Raw genomic sequence first — 25,485 nt, 5'->3', positions numbered from 1 at the left:
AAGAGTACAATAAGCCAAGCCTTGATTACGTCCTGCAATACTTTGTGCCACTCTGGACATTTTACCCGTCATCTTGAAGTTTTAGTAAATACATAGAATGGTAAAAGTGAAACTACAAGTTCCAGTATGCAAAGTGTTCTTGGCTAAAAACCAATGCTGCTGGAAGGCGACTCACCAACCACAGGTCCACTTGATATGGAGTACCTATGGCAAATTCTACTTCCAAGTCCACTCAGACCAAATTCATACCTCCCACTTCCCCAGCCAGATGCCAGGAATGCTGGTAAATGTGTAAAGTTCTCACGTTTTACAGGACCATGGTGATAAGGTCACTCAGTCCAGACCTTTCTTTGGATTCCGCGATGTACAGCAGGAAAACAGGCCTAGAATTCATAGAAAAACCCTGGACAGGATAGGTCACTCATGCTTGGGTCTAGAAATCTTGATATCTCTGAGCAGCATATATATATGAGGTGAGTTGCAAGGAAATTCACTGAACATCATCAAGAAGTGCCGTCTTAATGCATAGACACACTGGGCAGTTGCCCGGGGGCCTCACGAGCAAAGGGGCCCGAGGCAGGACAGAATTTAACACTAATTTTCCGTTAAACATTTTTATTCCTGTGAGTGGTTGTGTAGGCACGGCCCAGTGCTCTGCTTTGCCTGGCGGCCAATAATGCTGTTCAGACAGCCCTGCCATCAAGTGCAATTTTTTGTAACACAACAGGCCTCCAGCCCTGCCCTCCAAAGAGACCTATTGATCTTAATTTAACTAATGCAAAACTAAGCCTGCCTGGAGCCAGCTTACTCACTGTAGCCAGTCACTTTCTATAAACCTCCAAGTACCAGAAGGATTTCTGATGAGCTTCTTTTATATTACTGCAAAAAGAACAATTGATGGACAGAATGCAGAACAATGTCATACTTTCACCCCAGAGTTTCTTTTATATTACTGGTGTTTGTTCCGATAACAAATTCTGACTGTTGCCTGCTCTATCACATGCCTGTCAGCCGTACTTTCTAATATTGTACTTTTGCAAACTGACCACCAGGCCCGGACTGGCAGTAGTGGGCACCTGGCATTTCCCTGGTGGGCCGCCAAGGTGGGGGCCGTTTTTGTTACCAAGGGTCGGCAATATCGCCCCCTTGTAACAAAATCATCCAAAACCGGACCTCGCAAACAGCTCGGCTGCACCCCCCCTCCCTCCAGGGGGATGGTCGGCCCGAGCAGTTTGCCAGGACCGGTTTTGGTGCCCAGTCTGGCCCTGCTGACCACATCATACCCCATTGACCACAACCCCTCCTTCTTTCAAACAATATCCCTGCAGAGTACAAACAACCTAATTTTGCCTTCCTACTCAGCGCGCCGGCCACTAGAAGGCCTCACAACTCTCATTAACTAGGCCCTCGCAATTTTAACCCCTTGCATGCTTGTGACGGAACCGTTCCGTCACAAGCCTCGAGTGAGCTGTGCTTGTGACTGAACGGTTCCGTCACGGCCCGCTCGCCGCGCCTGCGCGGCACGAATTTCGCACCTGCGCTGACGAATTAATGGGCGGGCGGGTTCGTATCGGAACCGTTCCGTCACAAGCACAGCTCACCCGCGAGCCGTGACAGAGCGGTTCCATCACAAGCACGGAACCGCCGCGCGGCCGCCCCACCCCCTTAGCGCTGCGGCGGAATAGCCACCGCAGCGAAGGGGTTCCTGAACTGATGGCATTATGCCCCTTTGTATAATTAGCAGCGGCGGCAGGCAAAGGTAAGTGCGGTAGGGCAGAGGCGAGGTGGGAGGCAAGGAAGTAGACAGAAACAGAATAGGTATAATGAAATAAATAAATAAATAATACCTCTTCCGTCGCCTGTCGACTTCCCCCCGCCGCAACGCCTCCCACCCCACTGCCTCACCACTCTTACCTGTGCCAGCCGCCGCTGATAATTATGATGCCATGCACTCACACTTATAAAGCGGGAAAGCCACAATCCCCCTGAATGCGTACAGCTTGTATTTCTTACGCTTCTGTTTTTTAGCACAAAATGCAATTTCTGGTCAAAAACTGATACAAGGATGCTACTTTGCTCTAAATGGCGGATTAGCATTTTATTCAATTAAGGGTAATTTCACCCAATTGTTATATGAATACTTTTAGAATGAGACTACAATTCAAGCTGCCATTAGTATGACCTGGTAGCCTCTTGGCTTTTCAAGAGGTGCCTCAGAAATCCATTCTGGGGCTTATATCACACACTGTGCTCTGAGTCATCCTGTGATATTACATTTACCTTGTTAGGTTCTAGTCCTGGACCAGGCATTGGAGAATGTTGAAACATGCCACCGACCCACGCAAAATCATCTCTCATAATAGAGAACTGTGGTCAACCTATCTTTTTTTTTCACTGATCCAGGTTTTATTACTTCTTCTAGGAAAAAAACATGCTTATTGTTTATTAGAACATTGGAATGTTGGGAGCTCCATTGAAAACAATGGAGTGCCCTGCGCTTATATTGGCTGGTATAAGCCTGGAGCTCCAACATTCCAATGTTTCTTTGTTCACAGCTCCTGCGGCTTTCCTGTCTGCATTGAGTATTATTTTTTTTGACACCTTACCCTGGTTAGTGACGTGGTCCGATCAAGGATACTAATTTTATCATCCTTCGAATGATACAAGGATGAGCTTTCTTATCAGCGGTGAAGTTTTTTGTAGCACCTGGTCAAATTCCCTTTATGTTGGTGTAATCTGACATAATGTCAATAATTTCACGTTATGCTTGTTACGTGAAGTTACCCTGTTGTGCCATGTTGCATAATTAAATGCCATTTGAGGTAAAATAAAAATTACGGATGCAATGTGAATTACTAAAATGGTAGTAGCTGCTGCTAGTGGCGCTTGTGTTTTTTGCACAATTTTTTAGTGGAAAATGCGTCCTTACGTCCAAGATGGATGTGAGTATGCGTCTTGCGCCTAAATATAGCGCCAAGTGCATAATTCTGCTTAATTTTTCAAAAATGGTGCAGAATTACAAACATGGAAATTATGCAAACTTTTTTTTTACAATTTATTCTGGTCAGTTGCATAGTCACGTTAAAAATACTCATTTTTATTGGATAAGAGGTGGAGCTTTCTTAGTAGCTGTAATATTTTCTGACTCTTCCTGGGATCATACATCAAGGGAACGCGGTTAAGGACAAGAAGTTTCAAAGAATCGATTTAGATGAGCAGGTTGAACCGACCCTTTAGGTTATAAAAAGCTCCTTTTAAGTTCCAGACTTCGCCTTCTGTTTAAGGTGCAGACTTCACTTCATGTTTATAGCAAAGGGGCCGAATATCAAATCTTCTTTGAAGCCAAATTTCTTTGAACTCAGTACAAGATCAGTGTCCAAAGGAAGTACAAAACTAAACACAGTTAAAGCGATACATTGACTTTCTAAGCACATACATTAGACAAAAGTTTATTAAAATAAAGAAAGATCTTGGAAAGGTAATCATAATAAAGAATGTGGGCCTTGGAACCAAATATATTAAGAAACTCTCAATAAAGGTGTATTCTCAAAGTGTTCTTGAGAAAAAAGCGAAGTCAGCCATCTTTAGGAGGTCTACGAGAATAATGTCCGAAAATATTTGCTTTATTTCATGAATTAAATGTATGTTTGCTGCCTGGCTCTTGGTCTAGGAATTCAGGTATGCTCAACCAAAAACACATGAATCCCAAAAGGATTCTCCATTTGGCCTTCCTGTGATTTCATTCTTGGACTGAAAAGGACTCTCATTTAAGAGAACGTTTAATTGTTGCACCGTGCCTTGAAGAAGGTCGCTGGCTTCTGCACAGTCAGACTGAAACGTGTCAATTAAAAACAACTGCCCTCTTACGCAGAGAGTCAAGGAACATTCATAAATTTAATTTGGATTGTGAAGGGATTCTACCAACCATGCTGATGCAAGCCATGGTCTCTCGACACCTCATTACTTACTACGGACAATTGCTTTATGCTGCCAAGGCCACTACAGAGGTGTAATGAAGGTTGACCAGTTTAGTAATGAAAGATCAGGGGGGCCCCCCTGCAAGGTACATGGAGGGGCCCGCTCCAGATTTAATCTAGAGCTCTCAGGCCTGAGCACTGGGCTGAGGGGGCCCCCTGTAGTTTGGGGGCCCCCCACACCAAAGGGGCTAATGGGGCATGTGTTATGCCACAGGCCACTTTAAGATCTGGCATTTTTAGCGGGTTCCTCCCCAAAGTTTTTGCTTTTTGGCCTCCTGGTTTTTACTTATTTTTTCATTGGTTTTAACACTCAGGGCAATTTATCACTGCTCATCCGTGATAAACTGCATATGTTCTCCGTTTAAATTGTGTTATGACTGGCTTTCCATGATTGGTATATTTGATTTACTGGTAAGTTTTGACTGCAGTTCACTGTGTGTGCCCAGGGCCAGTAAATCAAATGCTATTAGTGGGCCTGCAGCACTGATGATGCCACCCACACAAGTAGCCTTTCCAAGGTGTCTCAGACCTGCAACTGCAGTGTTTGTGTGTAGTTGTTACTGCCATGTCGATCTATCAAGTGCACCCACATGCCAGGCCCTAACCTTCCCTTTTCTAACATGTAAGTCACCCCTAAGGTTGTCCCAGGGTATCTCCCTAGGTAGGGTGCAATGTATGTAAAAGGTAGGACATGGGGTAGTGTGTTTTACATGTCCTGATAGTGAAATACTGTGCATTTTGTTTTTCATCATTGACACGCTGTCTGTCCCATAGGTTAACATGGGAGATGCCTTGTAACATCTTACAAGTGTAACTTTCCACTGGGACAAGATGGAAAATGCATTTTAAGCTCTCTGAATTTAATAACACAACTGTTAGTAAAGGTGATTTTTAAAATGTGTGTTTGAAAAGGCCACTTTTAGAAAGTGGGCATTTTCTTACTTACCATCCTGTGTGCCTCTGGCTGCGTGTGTATTGAATGACAGGAGATGGGGATGTGCATTATACAGGACAGTCCCAAGGGGGGGGGGGGGGGGGGGTGAGGTGTATCCTGCCTTTCCTGGGTAACTTATAGCCTGGCTGAATAGACCTTTTCTGCATTTAGAGTGGTGGGATGGGTTTTCACTGGCACCTGAAGAGGCTATGTCTGCTCTGCACAATGCTGTCTCCACCTCCTCTAGTGAAGCTTGACCAGGGAGGACAGAACTTGTTTTCACTGAACTCAGAGATCCTCTGTCTAAACTTTCAAAGGAAACAGTAGTAAAAATATTGGGGGCCTGACCCCAGATCTTTTTTGGACTAAGGACCCTGCCAAGAAGAAGATTTTGAAGAGCTGCCAGGAGGAATATTGCCCATTTGCTGTTTGTTGTGTTGGCCTGCAGTTTCTGCTTCTGTCTTGAGTAGTGAAAGGACTGCCATGAACATTCTTGAAACCTGCTGTTAAAATGTCTCCAAGGGCTTAAAGTAGAGCATTCCTTCTGTTGAAAGTCACAGGCACACCAAAGACTTCACCATCATCTGGGTAACCTCATGTGGAACTACATGTTTCAGCTGCCACAGAGGAAAAAGCAACCTGACACTGTCAAAGTTGCAGCTGCTGGCTATGTGACTTGTTGGCACCACAGATCACTGCCTCCTTTGCAATGCAATCCTTGTCTCACTGATGCCGACGCCCGATGCTGCCACCGAGCTACTGCTTGCACCGTGACCTGAGGGAACCACTTTTTGCACCGCCTAGCTTCACATCGCCGCCCTGGTGTCCCTGATGATGTCGCTCCACACCAACATCGACACTGTGGCTTGGGGGCACCGCTCGTAAGTTACTCGATGCACCCCCATCTCACACTGCAGCCTTGGCCTATCGACACCGGTGCCATTGACTCCAGATCGTATGACGACAACACACTTCAGCAATGATGATGCCTCAGCTTGCACCATGACCTGCCAGCACCGCAACAAGCACGCCCCACTTTGCACCTTAGCCCTGGTCTCACCAATGCAACTGGATGCTGTCACCGAGCTGCTGCCTGCACCACAACCTGAAAGCACCACTCCACTTCTCACCACAGTCCTGATGCCTGCCGACACCTTCTGATTTTCAACCTCACTGAGTTCAATCTGAAACGCATGTGGTTTCAAGGGCCCGATGACTCTTGCACCGACTTCCGAAGCAGACGCCTGCCTATGCTGCATCTTTTGATCTCATCGGAAGGTCCATGACTCTCTGCATTTCCAAGGTACTGTTTGTGGTCTTCCCAACACTGTAGCTGGTTCGCGACGCCGCGGTTAGCTAGAACTGTTGAATTTGTTTTGCTCATGATACCTTGAAAGCCGCGAACGGTGCTATTGACTTCATGGAACTGTATTAAAAGTTTATTCTTGCAAAATTCATATCTATAGTAATGTATGTTGGATGTGTATCCTTTTGGTCTTATTTTACATTTTAACTATTGGAAATGTTTCTAAAACTGGTGTGGTGTCCTTGTGTAGTGTTTATACTGTATTACTGTGTGTTATGTGCAAATGCTTCACACATTGCCTCTAAGGTAAGCCTGACTGCTCGTGCCAAGCTACCAAGGGAGCGAGCTGGTGTTATATTAGAAGTGAAATGTCCATCACCCTGACTAGAAGGATGGGTCCCTACCTGGACAAGGTGCATACCTCTGCCAACTAGGAACCCTAATTCTAACTGCCACCATTGCTTACCAACTACGTCGTCTCCACACATAAATAAATTGGGCTGTTCTATCTTTTAATGTGTGGAGACTCCGCAGTCATAACGATGCTGCTAGTAAAATACCTTTGTGAATAGCAAACAATTGCAAACTTCGACACAAGTTTAAGTTTACCTTTGTGAATCAGGCCCCGGATCATCTTCTCTGTGCTGTAATGTCCATAGCGGGTTCTTTGATTGACAGGGCCCAGTCTCTCAATTAAGTAGTAGGCAGTTTTGAGGTGGTCAACATTGAAAGCTTTTTTGAAAGCATCTCAATCAAAATACAGTGGAAGCATGAGAAGAAAGACAGGGGGGAGGTACACAAAGTTTCACAATTATAGCCCTTGGCAAAGTGCTTGCTCTGCCTTAAATGTTCCAGATTAGATTGCCTTAAAGACTGTACACTCTACTTCAAGGGGTATTTGGGAACTTTCACTCAAATTAAAAACTGTTATTGCTCTCAAAATTGTCTCTTTTGCTGATATTCGGTCTATGAGATATGAAAACACATGACACAGGGACTTAAAGTCTTATGAAATGCTTGGTAGCAGAGGCACTGCTATAAACCAACAGTGCTCCCACCCCATCAAACTTGATGTCCCCCTGCTCTGTTTACAGTCTGAGGAGGCGCCATGTTTACAACAATGGAGCCTCTACAGGCTCCGTCACTGTAAGCCTCTAACTGGTGGCCAATCAGCCAACGGTCTACCAGGTCACAAAGGCAGTCATCCCACCAGTGTAACGGTGAGGTGCTATCACTCATTTTCCTTACCCATGTTCACCATGTGATGTATGTCAGACACAAGTAGAGAACATGAAGAATGGTCCCTATGCATAAGCAAGACTGGATCTCTAAGGAGGGTACAGCCCCCCACACCAGGGTGGTAGAGGCTATGAAGCCCTGGCAGACTAGCAGACTGTCCACTATGTGGAGAGGTGTGGTGTAGCGGCCAGGGCTGCTGACTTCGGAGCACAGGGTGCAGGGTTTGATCCCTGGCTCCTGCGGCAGCTCAGCTCAGTACCATGTGACTCTGGGCAATAGCTCACTTAATTTCCACGACGGCCACCAGGGCCTTGAGACCCGTAAGGGTGAGTAGTTTGCACTTACAAATACGGATGTATTTATGGTATAAATAACAATGCCTATTTGCAAAAGCTTCTGGGAGCTGACATCAATATAATATTTGTGTGACTACTAGCCAGGTCTCTATCTTTACAGGGTCTTTTTTTGCAAGCAAGACAAAAAATTGTGTTGTATTTTTACTGGGGCATAGAAAAGAAAAAGTTAATTATTTTGACCAAGGGGGTTCTGGTGACAAAAATATTCACTTGGCCGTAAGCAGAGTAGTTTCTATATATCTCAGGATCCACAGATATTTGCTAAATCACTGGGTCTGTGATTGCTAAATGGCATTTTGGAATGGTATGAAGTGCCACAGAAATGCTATAATACAAGACAACGCAAAACAATATATGGCTGGTAACAAAACTGCAGTTTATGGGATTTACATATGTGAATCAACATGCTGTTGGTAAACCTGCAGGAAGTATATTTGTGAAATAGGTGCTTGTCAGATATGCAGCACAAGTCTCGAAATGTATCACACACGTATAGATATGGTACAGAAAGACACAAAAACGTGATGCTCTGGGTAACGGCGCCTCGAAACATTCCTGTAATTTTGTCTCTGACACCTAATTCCTGCAGACTTCAAATCTTTTTCACTCTTTCACTTAACACTTGGGAGAAAAAGGGATGCTTATTAGTTGTGTCTCAACAACCACCTGTTGAAGTACATTCCAGTAGAAATAGTACATCGGAGAGAGATTTTATGTTACCTTGTCTGGTTTTTGTGTAGCACATTTTTACCAGTTGTAAGGTTTCTTAACCCTGTCGAGAGTCAGCTGCAGAGTGAAGACTTCTGTCTTCCTGTTACTGATTTGCCTGAAAGGGGGTTCTCTCTAGGGGTAGCTGGGTATCGTAACCTTCTTCCTTAGGTAAGTGAATGTGACTGCCAGTGCAGTGGCGGCCGGCATGGCTCGCAGGGGGTGGGCACAAGTGGGAATCACAGGGGGGTTCGTGCGAGGGTGCGCATAAAAAAATTAATTATCTTACCTTCACGCCGGGTCCTGCAGCTCTGCTCCTGCTCTCCTCCATAGATGGAAGCACAGCCAGGCTCCACTGGCCAATCACAGTGCTGCAATGCAACGTTGTGATTGGTAGGCACGCAGGCTCCCCTGACCAATCACAATGCTGCAATGCAGTCCTGTGATTGGTTTTGAGCGTCCTGGTTGGACGCTCAACCGGGGACTGGGGGCCTGGACATGTTCTCCATAAAGGCTGTAATGAAGCCTGCATGGAGAACAGGGAGAGTGCACATGATTGGTTTGAGCGGCCCGAGAGGGCTGACCAAACAGTCATTGAGCACTTAGGAGTGGGCAAACCGCTCCTCCCCTGCCTTGCTCCAAGAGCAGAGCAGCCCCGCCCCCAAAACAGAACAAACATAAAATGATCAAAACTGAAAGTTATTATAAATGTATGTTTCCTCTTCCTGCACTGCTTTAAAGCAGTGGGTGACACTCTTCCACCATAGTGGAAGAGCCGTCACTACATCAGTGGCGTAACAAAACCTGAGGGGATCCCCTGCAATGTACATGCAGGGGGCCCCCATGCTCCGGAACTACTCTAGACCTCTCAGTTCAGGGACCTACCATTGTTGGGGGGGGGGTCCAGAACTCGCCCCCCCCCCCTCACTGCAGGGGCTTTTGTTATGCCACTGGGAGCCACTTGATCTGTTTAGGTAGCATGCTCTGAAAAGAAATGGCTTCAGTGGGGAAGGGAGTGTTACAACCCCCCAGCTAACCCCCTAGGGTTAGTGCATAGGAAGAAGAGCTTGCCGGAGCCATGGGCACATACATATCTTCATATCCTTCCTTTTTCATTAAAAACATGAATTTGATCTCTCAGCAAATTTGAGTCAATCATCTGCAGCTCATTAAGCGGCCTTCAGACGTGGCTATGTTTCACCAGGGCTCTTTTAATTGAAGTGTATGCCATTGTCTCTGATCCCTACAGCCATATTTAAGTCAGTGGGGGTTAGAGAAAATGTAAAATACTTCAATTAAAGGAACCGAGGCGCACCCCTGAGTCTTCTTACTGCCACTTATAGAACGTCACATGACTGAGTCTGATGCTGAGGGATCAGAAATGCAGTTCGCTATTAACTGTTTGAAGGAGTTTTCACAGTTCCAGGGGATTTGAAGGGGATTTAAAAGAGGTTACATCGAAGGATATCTCTAGGAAGAGTTCTCCATTTCTAAAAAGAATGCAGCAGAAGTGAGTGTTGGAAACTCTGACTAAAGCTGTATCACTCTGATGTAATCTTGAGTAATTCGTATTTTTAGCAGGTTACATGTGTTTTGCATAATTTTTCTGCTCAAAGATTATGTTTTTTGGTGTAACTTATCCTCACTTGGGGGCTGGTTTGAGAAGAAAAGGTCTACTGGAAAATGTAAAACTCATGAGTGCTAAGGCCTAAAGAAATCTACTTAACCCAGACCCCGGGCAATATCTCTTGAACTTAATGTGTTCCCTCACATCCAATTTTCAATCAGATGACCGTCTAACCGCATTACATGTCATATGAATCATTTTCACAAATATAACAAGATTTTGTGAAGGAAGTATTTAACTATTTGATGCCCAGACAGTGTGAACAATTGTACAAATGATAAAATACTGAATTCAATCACAAAATGTGCTGCATTATGTTGCATAATTTCCCTTTTATTGCAGCATAATTTACTCAACCCTGCCGCATAATTTGGCCCTCCCCTGACACATTAATCCAGGGGCCCTGCTTATAATATGGGATCGTTTAATTAGGGGTAGTGGGCTTCTTAAACAATCACTGGCAAAGACAATTGGTCTTGCCATTGGGACCTATTGGGTTTGCCAATGTTTTGTTGCAATGCTGCACAGCATACCCGATGCTGGGGGAGTGGAAGCAGCATAGGAATTTGAAGTTACATAGAGGTGGAGAGGATAATGTGGAAGCAACACGGGAGGCAGCAGCAAGACATGGAAGGGAGAAAAGGGGGTTGAAGCACCAAAAAGGATTGTGGGAAAGCAACATAGAGAGCATGAGGGTTGAGGGAAAGTAGAAGGCATGGGTGGGGAAGCAACAATGGAAGAGAGAAGGAGGGACAATTTATGGGTAAGCAAGATGGAGGGCCTGGGGAAGCAATGGAGAGAAACACATGTGTGAGCACACAAGGAGGGGCAGAGAGAAGCACAGAGGCGACAGAGAGCAACACGGAGTGAAGGGGGAGGGGAGCACATGAGGGAGACAGCTTGAAAACACATGGAGTGCTTAACACAAAAGATAAAAGAGGTGTTTGGAAAGCAAGCAGTAGAAAGAGAGATGCCAGCCAATCAAAAGAGATGGTAAAAAGGCAGTGCTCCATGAGAGGGACAAGCACAAGATTCACAAGATGGGACATGAATAGGAGGCAGGGAAGATTGACAGAAAGGCCACCCAGTGGTAAGCAATGGGTGGGCTCCAAGTTCTTGTACTTCTTGGTACAATATGCCACACAACATTTTCAATAACAGTTATGTTATTATAATGTTGTCATGCGTAGGATGTCCTAATATTCTTTTTGGGGGGAGCTTTTATTATATTACTACACTTCTATGAGTGGTGCTATTATAAGGGTGATGTGCTGACACAGAGTTTGTCCTACAGTGGACTTTCATGAGCGGGGGAGGTCGTATAAGGGGATGTTCTCATAAGTTTGTGTTCTAAAAAGGACATGGTATTTAATTTTTTTTGGTGGGGGGTTTATTAAAGGGATATTCATATATAGTAAACATTATGTAGGTGCTCCACATACTCAGGGGTATTTCTTTAACCCCTTCGCTGCGGCCGCGATTTTTTCCGCTGTGCGGTAAACAAAAGAACAGGGCGGGGCCGTGGCGAACCCCAGCCATCATCCGCACACGAGCATTGCGGAGCATGACGGCTGGGGTTCGTCACCAGCATGGGAGGGGTTAAACGACTTGCATGTTTAGGTGATTCTTATGATGTGATGATCTCAGCTTTTCATAAGGGTTTTATCACGTTCTTATTGGGATGAGTTTGTAAGATACTATTCTCTTAAATTGATGTTATTGCTAGATAGTTGTTATTTCTAGATAGGACTTCTTGGAAGGAGGTGGTTCTTGCTATGATGGTTGTCTCCTAAAAGAAGAGGATGTTTTCTTTGGGGGAACCATCTCAATGTATAACGTTCATCCATATACATTTTCTCTGTAATGTTCTTTTTTGGGCAGTTTTGTTCTTATAAATGGGCGTAATTTTCGAGAGGATTTTTAATAGACAGATGTTCTTAAGACTGTGATTTTGATGGTGTGTCCCTTTAAGGGTGTATTTTTCCAAGGAGGGTGTTCTTCTAAGTATATCATTAAAAAGAAGACACTCTCAAGGGAGGTGTTCTTTCGAAGAAGCTTTTCTTTTAAAGTGGTTGATTATTTATTAAGGGATGCAATTATATGGCTTGGTTTTTAAAAGGTGGTTTTTCTCTCAGGGGCCATCCTCGTGTAAAGAAATGTTCTTTCAGGTTAGGAGGTTCTTATGATGTACATTTTCTTAAACAGCAGATGTCCTCACAAGAGTTATTCTTCTGTGGGTGATGTTCATGTCAACGATATAGATTGTATTGTTTTTGATATATGCCTTTATTTGAGATTTTGCTTCTCTTGTTTCATTTCCAGAGAAGATCCTGAACACCATGGCTGCCCCTTCCTACCTGGCTGGCACCGGCCCTCACGGATGGCGGGCCCAAATGGACTGCGTCCGTGCCAGCGAAGTGTGTGCTGCGGACCAGAGCTGCAGTGCCCGCTACCGCACCCTACGCCAGTGCCTCGCTGGCCGAGATCGAAACACCATGCTTGCCAACAAGGAATGCCAGGCAGCCCTGGAGGTGCTGCAGGAGAGCCCGCTCTACGACTGCCGCTGTAAGCGGGGCATGAAGAAGGAACTGCAGTGCCTGCAGACGTACTGGAGCATACACCTGGGGCTGACTGAAGGTAAGTGCACAGACAGGCCTCTGGAAGAAGAGCGCACTTAAGGGGCCACCAACTTATGGATGTGTTGGTGGAAACTGGGAGGAGTAAGATGAGAGCTTGTTGTGCATCTGCTATCGGGCATTAACCCCTTGCCTGCGGTCGGAATTCCGCTCCTGTGCGGCACATTCCGATCGCGGGCGTGGTCGTGACGGCTCCCGGCCGTCATCAGCACACGAGCACTGTGTGCCATGACGGACGGGAGCCGTCACCAGCATGCAAGGGGTTAATATCTATTAATTGCTTTCTCCCAGCATTATTTGCAATTGCCTTAATCTCAAGGCAACAAATGGTAGGTGGGTGATTAACAGTGGTTAACACCCTCTGCAAAAAAACAAAGACAATTCTAAGCACCCGGTGAGAGGGCAATAACGAATAATTAGTGTCTAGCATGGAATGATGAGCCCAGGAGAGGCACTAAGAATGCCTACATTGCTAACACCGCTGTTTGACTGCACTCTAAGTTCATCTGAAGTGTGAATCTTGCCATGGTGTAGACAATGTCATATAGAGTGTTTGTCTATGCGCCTTGGATGGGATTAGAGGGGCGAGTGCCTATCGCCTAAATAACCACAGGCTGCGAGGCGTTCACTAGAAAGGTCTTTGCACCATCTCATTCCCTTTTCTTTTGTTCAGGTCTATAATTGGAGGACATGCAATGACCAGTATTTAACGCCCTGAGCAGATAGGGAACCCCTAAGAGTAGCTATGGTATACTGCCCAGCTGTGGCATAGCTGCTGTACAATGTTTTGGATTGCTGTACCCATGGCACACAGTTTTCTATAGGGGTAGCATTTGCACCATATCCTATATTGCTGTTGCAGTGACAGTGTTGATGAAGACATGCACGCTTTTTGTATTAATGTAACTGAGGCAGCATGCCAGAGCTGCTTGCTGGATTTTTTATAGTCCCACCTGCATACCGTACAGTCAGAAATACCTAGGGGCAGATTTACAAGCCCCCTGCCCCACCAGTACATCACTTTTTGTGACGTACTGGTGGCGCAGGGGGCTCCTCCATATTTACAAGGAGAAGAAAAGCCACCATGCCTGACTTTTCCTCTCCTTGTAAGTATGGCCCCTTCACACGCAGCACTTTGCGTTGAAGGGGCATTCCATGGTGTAGCTGTGGGTGTTCCCACGCAACACTCATGGAACAAGACATCTCCAGATTTAGGAGAAATCGTAAATCTGGAGATGCGTCTGAATGCTACGCCACCGTAGAGGTGGCGCAGCGAGGCACAATGAGGAGAAATGTATTCCTTTCTCCTTGTTTTTTCCTCTTTCAATGCGTGCTGCATTCTACAGCACACATTGAAAGAGGAAAATGCATGTAGGTATTATTTTTGTGCAGGAAGGTGCCCCTTCCTGCACAAAAACAATCTCCCCACGACTCAGGCATCCTTGCACCATGGTGCAAGGGTGCCTGCACCAGCGCATGGCTGCAGTTTGTGCGCCTGCGCAGGGGGAGGCACAGAGATGCAACATATTCTTGTAAATATGTTGCATGCCTGTGCTTCGGAAGTGCCAATGCGTGGCACAGCCAAAGGGCTTGCGATGCCACACTGCGGCACCTCCTTGTAGATCAGCCCCCTAATTATTTTGTTCAATGTCATACCAACCCCTAATGTCATTTCCTGAGATTTCCTTACCTCTCACCTGTGTTTCATGAAAAGATCTAGATAATTGCTAAGAAACACCATTTCTTTGATTCTTGTCATATTCCATTTATCTTTTACTTTGAGACTTAGGCCCATATTTACTAAAGTTTTGCAAAGGTGTTTGCGCAAATTGACGCAGAACGCAACGTCTATTTAATTTACTATCTGCATGAAAAGCCAGCACGTGCAATGCAAAATTCAACCTTTAGCAAATATGGACCTTGTTTTATTACTTTGCAGGGCCTGAGATCATATCATTTCCTATTCCTTACCAGTAATTATTGTTACTCCTGGTCCTGTTGTCCTCGCCCCATTCATCACAAGTGAGATAACTATCTCACCACATGGAAAAAAAAGAACAGAGGAATACAGATATATACTGCCCCACCCCCTCCTACTAGGGGATACTTAAGCAGAACTTATCCTGAACTGCTAAGCCCCCACCTGAACTACTAAGCCCCCACCATATGAAGTCCGGCAGTCCGGAATGGAGGGGCGTGATGAATGGGACGAGGACAACGTGACTAGGAGTAATGAAGATAACGGGTAATAGGACATTACCAACAGGTCCCACTTGTGCTCTTCCCCTTTATCACAAGTGAGAATACCCAATCCGAGCTCTCTGTTATTCATACAGGAAAAAAAATATCACACAAGGATACGAACATGACAATTGCACAGCCGCGGCCCGTGGAGGGAGTTACAGTGGGGCAGGGAGGCGGGGCGGGGGAGGGGCAGGGTGGGATAGTGCTAAAAACCAGAATATGGATAATGGGAGATAAGTTAACAATTTAATAAATAAAACGAATTTCGTAGCATGCCCTGCATCGCAAAATGCGATGCAGTGCGAGCTACGAAATTTGTTTTATTAATTAAATTGTTTACTTACCTCCAACTATCCATATTCCGGTTTTAGCACCCCCACCTGGCCCCTCCCCTGCCCCGCCTTCCTGCCCCACCGGAACTTCCTCCACGGGCCGTGGCTGCAATTGCAGCACCCCACAGTGATGTATTCACACAGATAGCAGGGCAATTTATGGAACTACAGCATATAAAACCCCAAAGCCAAATGTGTTAATGTCACAGAAAGCGTTTTGCACCCTGTAATGCTTCACAAAGGTATTGGAGGATGCCCAAGTAGCTGCCCTGCAAATCTCAGATATGGACACCCCTTTCAATTCAGGCCCGGCAGCAGCGACCCCACGGGTAGACCACCCCTGCACTCCAGCAGGAGGGGGAGACCCTGATAAAGAGGAAGCCAGAGAAATCAGATGCTTAATGCACCTACTAATGGACAAAGAAGAAGCACCAAAGAAACAAAGAGTTCGTAAGAGACTATGTCTTTTCCAGATAGACCAACAACGCTCTCTTCACGTCCAACAAAGACCAGTGGTCATCAGCAGAAGAACCTTGCTCAGGAGACAGAGACAGGAGACTCACCTTCTGATTCATGTGAAACTGGAATGCCACCTTAGGCATGAAAGAGAAATCCAATCAAAGAAGGATATTATCTTCCTAAAAGGATCAAATGGTTCTCTAGCCATCGCGCCCACCAATTCACAAATGCATTGGGCAGACTTTACTGTCACCAGAACTACCAATTTCCAAGTCAACAACCTAATATCCACTGTCTCCAAAGGTTTGAAGGGAGCAGAAACGAGTGCCTTCAAAACCAATTGCAAACCCCACAAAGGAAACAGAAGCTTCACCAGAGGGCAGGTAATTAAAAAACTGTGCCACCAAATCTGCTACATCAGTCAAATTCCCAGAAGAGGACCTAAAAGCCTTAATTGCTGCACACTGGGCATGCACAGTAGAAACAGTCAGCCTCTTCTCAAATACTTCCCACAAAAACTGCAGACCTTCATTCAGATTACAGTCAAGCAGGGACAGCAGGAGAGATTTACACTAATGTTGAAAACTCCCCCAAAGAGTCTCACGAGATTTCAACATAGGAGGTTTGCAGGATTGCTTAATAGCCACAGCTAAATGAAGGGGGAGTACCTTACTCTTTAGTCCCCTCCTCTCAACTTACAGATCGACAGCTGCAGCCTCAGCAGGGACAGCAAGGGAGATGATCTGAGAGGAGAGGGAAACAAGTATTCATCCACAGACCCTGAATTGCTAGAAACAGGAGTCTGGCAAACCATGAGTGGCGTGGCCAAAATGGAACAACCACTACTCGGACTTATCCCAACAACCTCACCAGGAATTTGGGAATGAGCAGAATGGAAGGGAAAGCATGCAATAGTTGATCTGGCCATGGAAAAGTCTATGCATCCACCCCCAACCCACCAAGGTCCTTTCCTGAGAACTGCGAAAATAAAACCTGGGAATTTGCTCATTGAGTCAGGAAGCAAAGAGGTCTAGAAAGACTACACCAAACCTCCGGCACAGCAGAAGGAAGACGGCCATGTTCAGCAAAATCTCATAGAAAGGAGGAAAGAACTGTCAGGGAGTATCTGTCACCCCATTGGCCATGCCTCTGATATGGACCACCACGAGGGACTGCAAATGAACCTCTCCACACTGGAAAAGCAGGTTAGCCACAGCTTTCTGGGAACTGGATCCGATCCCTCCATGAAGGCTCATGTGGGCCACTGTAACCTGGTTGTTGGAATGGACCACCAGATTGCAAACAAGACGGTGCCTGAACCCCATCTCAGCTCTATAAGCAGCCATCAGTTCTCGTCAATTGGAAGAGCACCAGCTCTCCTCCAGGGACCACCGTGCCTGCAGTAACTTGTCCCCCAGGATGGCCACCCAACCAAAGGAACTGGCATCTGTTTTGAGAACCAATGGAGGCTCTTACTCCAGAGCCACACCCTTTGAGAGAGACTCTCGCTGAGTCTGCCAACTTAGGACCTTGATTAACTCTGCCGTCACTGACATCACACAGTCGAAGATCCCCGACTTAGGGTTCCAAAATCAATGAAGATGAAACCAAAGAGGATGAAGGTAAAACTGGGCACAAGGAACCATAACCACAGCTGCCACCATGTTCCCCAGCAGCTTTAACCACTGATGAATGAGGAGGGACTGTCAACCCATTGCCCTCTAGGTTAGAGACCTCAAAAGAGCAGCCCTTGGAGCAGGAAGGAGCACCCTGTTCAGATCGGTTTGAAACCTGACCTCCATTAAAGTCAGATCCCTGGATGAAACTGACTGACACTTTCGCTGGTTGAGCAGAAAGCCTTGGGCCTGGGTCATCGAGCAGACCAAGGCCAGATTGTGCAGAAACTGCTTCTCAAAGGGAGCATGGAGAAGCCAATCATCCTAGTACAGATACAAGTGTATGCCCAGCAGATAAATAGACACCACCAAGGGAGCCACTACCTTTGTGAAGACCGTGGGCACCGACTTGAGGCCAAGCAGCCGTATTCTGGACTGATAGTGCTTCTCCTTGATGCAAAATCTCATACACTGCTGGAATTGCATATGAATTGGAACATTGGAGTAAGCATCTTGAAGATCCAAGGTGCACATTGGATGACCCTTGATTACCGACGGAATCACTCTCTGTAGAGTTTCCATCCTCATGGCCAGGGATTGCACCCATTTCTTGAGAGCCTTTAAGTCCAACACAAGCCTAAAACCTCCCTTGACTTTGCCACAAGAAAGATTATGGAATTGAAACCCTTTCCCTTCTCCATCTGAGGAACTTCCAGAATCGCCACTTTCTGATTCAGAGATTCTATGCCTTGAGTTAAAGCTGACCTCTTCTTCTTTCGAGATTGCTACATAGCTGTACGGGCTCCTAACGGATGATAAAGATCTGAAAACTCTATCTGGTACCCTTCTCTCAGGATACCCAACACCCATGCATCTGAAGTAGATGCCTCTCATGCCGGCAGAAACTGCTGGATTCGACCTCCTACAGCACACTACTGGCCATTCACCATATAGCCAGGAGAGAGGTTTTGAGAGAGACTTGGGTTTCCTGTCTCTACCTCGACAGGCCAGAAACCGCCCCTGAGAATGCAGATACTGTCTCCTAGAGGGCTGACAAAAAGGAAACTTACGCTTTGCAGGTTGCTTCTCAGAGGAAGCATGTTTCATGGAGGAGGAATATTTATTTTCTTTAAACAATTTGTGGAGCTTTTACTCCAGCTCTGCCCCAAACAGCTGATTACCCTGGAAAGGCAAACTGAGAGTAGAAACCTTCTAGGCTGAGTCTAATGCCAGGTTACAACAGGCTGTCACACAAGCCCCACTGGACAATGCCTAAGCCCTCACAACATCAAAATAGATGTTAGACATATATTCAACTGGACAGTGTTTTGCTCCAACAACCCTGAACGGTCTAATGCCTCATCCATTGAGCTGAACAAAGCCTCAGTTTCTGAAATCAAAGACTGTCCTACGTCGGTACCATATATCCCCGCACTCAGAGCCAGACGCGAGCCTGAATACACCTTACACAGAGCAGCATCAATCACTTTGTCCACAGAATCTTTTATGACTGTAACCTCTGCCAACAATGTTCTCCCTGAAAAACGTGCCACAAAAGAATCAATAGGGGTTGAATCCAGAAAAATCTGCAACATATCTTGCAACAGATATAATTTCTCCATAAATCTAGGGAGTATACGTTTGTCTGGGTCCTTCCATTCTCTCTTTAGGACTTCATTAATGTATGTATGCACTGGAAGATCCAGAGGAGCCACAATCTGAAACTGGCATATGAGAGACCCCCCTGCTGTCTCTGGAACCTCATCCTCTGGCAAATCCATGGTAGCCTTAACATGTGCGATCAACTCAGACTTTATCTCCCTAGCAATGTATTTGCCCTTCTTATGTTTCTCAGCTCCAGGACCCTCATCCTCCGATCCTGAGGTCTGAGAGGACCTCACAGGTAAGGCATCCTTCTGCTTTACTTTGTCTGAGCCCCATCTCTAACAAATTCTCTTTTATCAGCCTTTTAATCCTGACATTTTCACACTCCTTACACCTCTTTGGAGGAGAAGACGAAGATCCTGATGAATAAGAGGATGCTTCAACATGTCTCCTCTTTTTTGCATGTTTCCCCATATCAACCAATGCAGATACTCTTCCAAAACTGCCAATTCCAATTCACAGGTATAACTTTCACAAAGAAATAGCTACGTGGTACTCACACTGCATGCAATTCTTAACGACTCTCTGATTCACATTTTACCTGCTTGTTAAAGCCGAGACAGGCTCTCGCATACGCGTACTCCTCGCTCGGCGTGCATGTATTGCATTGACCAGAAAGTCAGGTGTCCACATCACAGACAATGCAGGCTGCTTCCAGAGTAAACTCCCTTACATGCATGCTTCATTGGCCCTTGATTGAATCCGTCACATACGTGCCCATTGCTCAAATTCCAAAATAAGAAAGGAATTCCTGACAACCAGTCAGGGCCGGACTGGCCGCAGCGGGCACCGGGAGTTTCCCTGGTTGGTCGGCATGGGTTGGGGGCGGTTTTGGGCCCCTGAGGGGCCTTTTTTGTTATTGAGGGCTGGCAATATCGGCCCCCTGTAACAAAATCGGTGGAAATCGGCCCTCGCACAGCTCGGCCATATCCCCCCTGTCCCACCGAGGGCTAGCAAAACAGTTTGCCAGGGCCAGTTTCGGTTCCCAGTCCGGCCCTGCATCCAGCGCATCTCCCCACGAGCCCATCTCAGAGGGTAACTTGCAATCCTACATGCTTGCATCCTCGCCCTGTTGACATGTTGGCTGGTGACATCTACAACAGCCGCTCCAGCCCTGCAGGAGCAATTCTTTCTCCTTCCCTCCTTCAGTCTGTCGGCAGACAGAAAAAAAGAAGAGGAAGACTTCTGCGTGAGTACTGCCATTGGGAGGGGGTGGAGCAGTATTTACCGGTATTCCTCTGTTCGTTTTTCAGTGCGGTAACATAGTTATCTCATTTGTGATGAAAGGGACGAGGACAAGTGGGACGTGGGTGAAATATGGCTTTTCTTGTTTTTACAGTTGCTTGATTCGTCAGGAATTTTCACACCCTTTGGGATATGTGCATGAAACTGTTGAGCAGTTTCATTGTTTGGAGGATTATTAAAGCCTGGGTCGAAGTCATCTTCTGGATTCTGTGTTTGTGTGTGTGCGTGTGTGTGTGTGTGTGTGTTTGTGTGTGTTTTCGTCTTTCAGCACTTCAGGTACAAAAAAGTTTTTCAGTTGTTCTACCTATTTTATTGGCGGTCATTAACCACCCTAAATTGCAATTTGTTGAAACTTAATATATTATTATTATTATTATTATATAAAATTTGTAACGCGCGCAGTTACCCAGGGGCATCCTGGCGCTGTGAACACAGACACGAAAGGCTCTTACTCAATCCTACACCGGAAACAAGTGTGTTTTAAGTAGTTTCCTGAAGTGCAGGATATTGGGCTCAGCGCGGATCTTAAGGGGCAAGGAGTTCCAGAGTGACGCTACTTGCACCGAGAAGCGTCGGCCCCCAGAGCGAGCTCTTTTTACTCTTGTGGTCTGCATCAGATGTCTTTGATCCGAGCGCAATGGGCGTGTGGGCTTGTAGGGGCGTGCCATAGAAGACAGAATAGAAGGGCCCCTGCCGTACAGGATTTTATGGGCCGTACATAGCGCCTTAAATTTCACCCGCTCCTTAACAGGGAGCCAGTGGAGCGCTTTCAGGGCGGGGGCAGCTGATTGTCTACGCGGCACTTCCATTAACGCCCTCGCGGCTGCGTTCTGCACCTGCTGAAGGGTTTTGAAAGTTGGTTCTGGGGCGCCCAAAAATAGCGCATTCCCGAAGTCGAGCCGCGACAAAATTAGGCCGCGAATCAAAAGCTTCCTGGAAGAATTAGGGAGCAGAGGTAGCACTTTGCGAGCAGATCGCAGCAAGCCAAAGCATACCCCCGCGGTTTTCCTAGCATGGGTCCTGAAGGATAGATCTTCCTCCAACCAAACCCCCAAGCTCTTGATTTCCTTCTTGGGGGATGGTGGATCACCCAGGGACCGCGGCCAGCAACTGGTGATGAGAGAGGGACAGGCCTTGCCCAGCACCATCAGCTCAGTCTTGTCACCGTTGAGCTTCAACGCGGACTGAGACATCCAGCGATGAACATTGGAGAGACAGTCATGAAGGACTTCGGGTTGTTCTTCCAGCTGGGTGAGGCCCACAACCAGCTGCGTATCATCAGCATAGCTGATGATCTTCACTCCTGAAGGGGAGACCACTCTTTCAAGGGGAGCCATATAGGTGTTAAATAATGTAGGGCTCAAAGATGAGCCCTGCGGGACTCCACATTGAAGAGGGAACAAGGTGGACTGTTCTCCCCCTTCCCATACTTGATAGAACCGGTCTGAGAGGAAGGATTTCAACCATTTAAGGGCCATCCCTTTAACACCCACCTCTGCCAGCCGTTGGAGGAGCACCTGATGGTTAACGGTGTCAAAGGCCGCACTCAAGTCCAGGAGGATCACTGCCACTGACCCCCCTGAATCGAGAATGCTCCTTGCTTCCTCCACCACTGCCAGTAAGGCTGTATCTGTCCCCTGACCAGGGCAAAAACCCGTCTGGGAATCCCCTAGCAAATGGTGGTCTTCAAGATGGCGTGAAAGCTGGTAATTGACCAGCTTCTCTGCGACTTTAGAAAAACCGGGTAAGAGTGAAATGGGCCTAAAATTGGCTAGATTAGACGGATCTAATCCCGGTTTCTTCAAAAGTGCTTTGACAACAGCGGATTTCCACCTTTGAGGCACTATATAGGTATATTTCTTTCAGCATCAGGAACCACTTAGTCTACAAATTCCTAAAATAGTTTCTATTGAAATTTGACTATTTCACCTTTTAAATTTCTTCTTGCCTAAGGCTCTGAAAAACCTTAAGATGACACTGAACTTTCTTGTGTTGTGTGTGAACTTGAAAAAGTAAGCCAGGTGTCTAAGGTGCAGAACTTTATATGCAGTGCAGCATATCTTCAAGCAAATTATAGTTTCTAGCGGCATCCAGCGACGATGGTCAGAACGGGTATTAATGATCTGCTATTATTGGCATTCCTATGTGGCTGCTGGTGGGACGGTAGAGGGGCACATTGGGCATCAGTGTTTTAGATGGTAGTATATCTGAAGAAAATATTTCATCTGACATAAATATCATAGCCTGAACATTTTTTACCAAAATATCACTCTATGGGGGTAGATTTCCTATTGTTAACACCATGAGGTAATATTTTTACAAAAAACATTTAGGACACAGCTTTCTTGTTACATACTATTTAGGCCATGATATTCTGGTACCATAGCCTTTAGTCTTAGTCTACTCTTTAGTTCTATTTCAATATTGTCTGTGATTTTGAAGTCATAATCTGACATTGGTAGAATCAAACTTTTCTGAGCTCTCCTTGCTGTTCTTCTATTTCTTCTTTGGAAATCTTTCCTCTCCTTAGCTGTGTGAAGGCTTCTGCTTGTTTTGTGTTTTGTGCATTCAGCCCTGCATTGCCTAAGTCTCAGCTGTCACTCAACCCAAGGTAGTGACTTTATTTAGCATGTGAACCATGCGGATAGCATGTTGCAGTCACTTGGGATAACATTTTCGAGTCCTTGAAGAAGGTGTGAAAACTGAGCCAATGCCAGGTAGCAAAACCTGACATCATATGCATCCATTATTTCACAAATCTCATGTGCCGTTCATAGAAACACGTGTCTTTCATAATTATGTGTCCGAGTTATCAATTTAAAAAGGTGAATTCGCCCAAATACCGAAGAAAAACACTGTGATGTCGATTTGATTTCAAAATCACATAGGAAAAAAGAAAAGACATGCTTGGAGCTCAGCAGGTCTTCCTGTTATCGAGAATGACATGGGCTCATTGCAAGCACCGGGGGATGGGGGGAGGGGGTGGGCTCCTCGATAATGGGGAAGGAGGAGCGCCGCCCACCTGCTAAAAGAGGAAAATTACAATGATAATAAAAGCATTTTATTACTATTTTATTTATGCCTAACAGCTAACGAGCGAGTCTTCAGTGGGGCCAGGCAATCCTGTTGGAGAGGCAGGGAAGGGGGAGGGGTGGTTAGCACTTTTAAGTGCGCATGTATGTTTAGATGGACGGCCTAGGGTTGCCAAACACATGTTCACTTAAGTTTCTCCAACCTGGCTGTGTTGCACAGTCACATTGGACAAACATCCAAGGCTCCGATGCACTGTCTGAGCAGAAAATGAAGCCACTCGGATCACTCCCAGCATGAGGGAGATGTGCTGGATTTTGCATCTAGGAGCTTGCACAGTTGGAGTCCAGGATTGGGGGAGAGAAGGAAGGCGGTGGCCGTTGGAGAGGCAGGTAATTGTGATTTTATTTATCTTTTTCCTTGTGCGTTTAGTTTTAGTTGTACTCCCTCTGCCCCGCCACTAATCATTGATAGCAGCCGCCACTACCATGCCCTCAAAATGGATTTCAGGAGGAGGAGAGCTGTGCCTTCCAGTGTCAGCTGGGTCCATACTGACTGGTTGTATACCACTTTCATAGTGTGGGTATGGAATATTGAGCCTGGGATACCGTGCTACTTTAATATCTCAGCCAAAACATGGAGGGCAAAAATATCAACAGGTATGTATTGATCTTCTATACCAAACTCAACATATATTTACCTTGAATATATATACTAATCTTCCAAGTACACAGAGGTTGAGTAAAGAATAGTGGGTCTATACCTCCCAGCATATGCTTACTTCTTGATGATTTTTTCTATGATATTTTGGCTACAATAATATTCCATACTTGATATTCTGCTCTACAATCCCCTCTGATGGGGCATAATTATGGGCACCTGTCTAGTCAGGTCACTGGCACAATAAGTGGTATGTGGGGAAAAGTCACTGATTGTGTTGTATTATATTGTAGCATTTATTTTGCACCTACTACCCCTATATGGGATACTGAAAAACGTATCCACACGAGGAGAATGCTACAACATACATGGCGTGTGGTTGGAACAGTGTTGTCTTTGTTTTGGATTTACGTGGAAAGTGTTTTGGTGTTGTGAGTAGTTGCCTAGAGAAGTGCTCTTGCCTTGTGATTCAATGTAAAGAATGATGGATCTAAGAGAAAGACAATCAAATTAAAATTGTGTCAATTAATGGCATCAATGTGCTCAACAGCTCCTTAGGCGTTGCAAATTTACATCCTGTCCCTTTCCAAGCTGGTTGCAACAGAAAGCACGTCCGCTTGAGTTATGGTGGCGCAGTAGGTAAGCCAATCGAAGAAGGGAGAACAATTGGTGATCTGCCTGGATTGTGTATATTATTGTCATTTTATGTATGATTAAGGAACATGCATGTAGGTTTAGAATGGGTCTGAACACTGCCTGGATAGACTAGGGTTACAGTCTTCCAGTTCGCAGCCCAGAGGCTGTTACCGGGCATCACAAGAAACCGCCCACCTAGTCCTGAGTATTTAGAAATTGTGGATTCTTAGTAAAGGGCGGTGGAGAACTTTATCACAGTGGCTTCATTATTTGGGGTAAAAACCCGGCAAAGTATGTGAAGATGGGATGATTGACACAGTAACTGTTCTATTGAGCATTGGTTGTTGAGACTGTGAGTGATGGAGAAATTCTTCAGATTACTGGAATAATGAATGCTCTACTGGGACATCAATGCTGGCACCATACCATCCTGGAGATGACATGATTAGTGGCAAAATAACCAATGTGGTCTAGAATCCAAGCACAACTGCCATCAGATGGGCATACTCGGACACCACATCTATCTCTTTTCATATAATTACATGTGTTTATATCAGGGTTCTCCAATGTCGGTCCTGGGGGGCCGGATCCATGCCAGATTTTCATTATAATTACATTTATCTAAATGTGGATATGCTACAAATCTGGCATGTATCCGCCCCTCCAGGACTGGCTTTGGAGAGCCCTGGTTTACATGACCAAAGTAAACTTGACATTTTGTTATCAATATCAAAATAATGGATGTGCATTTTTGCTTTTCATTAGCCTTCTTGACATGCTCAGACACATTTGGGAACATATCACTTGGCTTTCAA

General features: G+C 45.8%; 1 protein-coding gene across 1 annotated transcript in view; it reads left to right on the top strand.

Moving 5' to 3' along the window:
• Window positions 1–25,485, top strand: part of GFRA2 (GDNF family receptor alpha 2) — a 223,938-nt gene that overhangs the window by 77,160 nt on the left and 121,293 nt on the right. Inside the window, exon 2 of the mRNA XM_086943661.1 lies at window positions 12,470–12,784. Coding sequence (XP_086799787.1) covers window positions 12,470–12,784 — 315 coding nt within the window. The remainder of the gene's footprint in view (window positions 1–12,469; window positions 12,785–25,485) is intronic.

Source organism: Lissotriton vulgaris, chromosome 11 (genome assembly GCF_964263255.1).
Source record: "Lissotriton vulgaris chromosome 11, aLisVul1.2, whole genome shotgun sequence".
Classification (NCBI taxonomy): domain Eukaryota; kingdom Metazoa; phylum Chordata; class Amphibia; order Caudata; family Salamandridae; genus Lissotriton; species Lissotriton vulgaris.
This window is presented reverse-complemented; position numbering and strand designations above follow the sequence as displayed.